At 57.7% G+C, this 844-nt stretch overlaps 1 protein-coding gene across 2 annotated transcripts in view; it reads left to right on the forward strand.

Moving 5' to 3' along the window:
- Positions 1-844, forward strand: part of RAB43 (RAB43, member RAS oncogene family) — a 24,059-nt gene that overhangs the window by 16,883 nt on the left and 6,332 nt on the right. For both annotated transcript variants that reach the window (XM_014584721.1, XM_014584722.2), the window contains one exon: positions 78-261. In XM_014584721.1, the coding sequence (XP_014440207.1) occupies positions 78-261 (184 nt within the window). The remainder of the gene's footprint in view (positions 1-77; positions 262-844) is intronic.

Below are 844 nucleotides of genomic sequence, written 5' to 3' on the forward strand. Positions count from 1 at the left end.
CCCCCCGCCCCGTGGAAGCGCCTCCCGGGGGGCCCCCCCCCCTGCCATTGGGCTCCCCCCCCCCCCCATTCCTTCAGCTGCAGATCTGGGACACCGCTGGCCAGGAGCGGTTCCGCACCATCACACAGAGCTACTACCGCAGTGCCAGCGGGGCCATCCTGGCCTACGACATCACCAAGAGGGGCTCCTTCCTGTCCGTGCCGCGCTGGATCGAGGATGTGAGGAAGTACGCTGGCTCTGGCATAGTGCAGCTGCTCATTGGTGAGCCGGGGCGGGGCCGTGGCCGTCTCACCATCTGTCTCTGCCTCTCTTTCTCGTTTTTCTTTTCTTTTAAGTACACTTGTAATCTATTGCTTCTGCGAGTGAGAGACAGCACCCGGCAGGGTCTCCATGCCGCAGTCCAACCCCAGCTTTGCCCATTCTCGGACTGGAGTGTAGAGTGGGCTCTGGGTGGCCTTCCTGGGAGAGGGTGTTGGGGCCTTACGCAGCTGATGTGGGCTCAGGCAGGCTCGGAGTGCCCTTGCCTCACCCACTTTCTTTGTATCCAGGGCCTTCTTTTTTTTTTTTTTTTTCTTGGAGAGGTTTTTGCTATAGGGCATGTACGCTTGTGCGCTTGCCAGAGAGACAGAAAGTGAGAAATCCGCCCTTGGGGGGATGGCCATGCCACAATCCCTTCTCCTCCATTCTTCTCTAGGGATCTTGGGCACACACGCATACACGCCTGGCGTGAATTTTAAGCCACCAGGTCTGGGACTCGAACCGCGGTCAACTACATGGGAGTCCAGCGACATAGTCATTATGCTAACTGCTGGTCTGTATCCAGGGCCCTTCTTTTTTTTTTTTT

This window comes from Tupaia chinensis, unplaced genomic scaffold (genome assembly GCF_000334495.1).
Source record: "Tupaia chinensis unplaced genomic scaffold, TupChi_1.0 Scaffold147500_2, whole genome shotgun sequence".
Classification (NCBI taxonomy): Eukaryota; Metazoa; Chordata; class Mammalia; order Scandentia; family Tupaiidae; genus Tupaia; species Tupaia belangeri.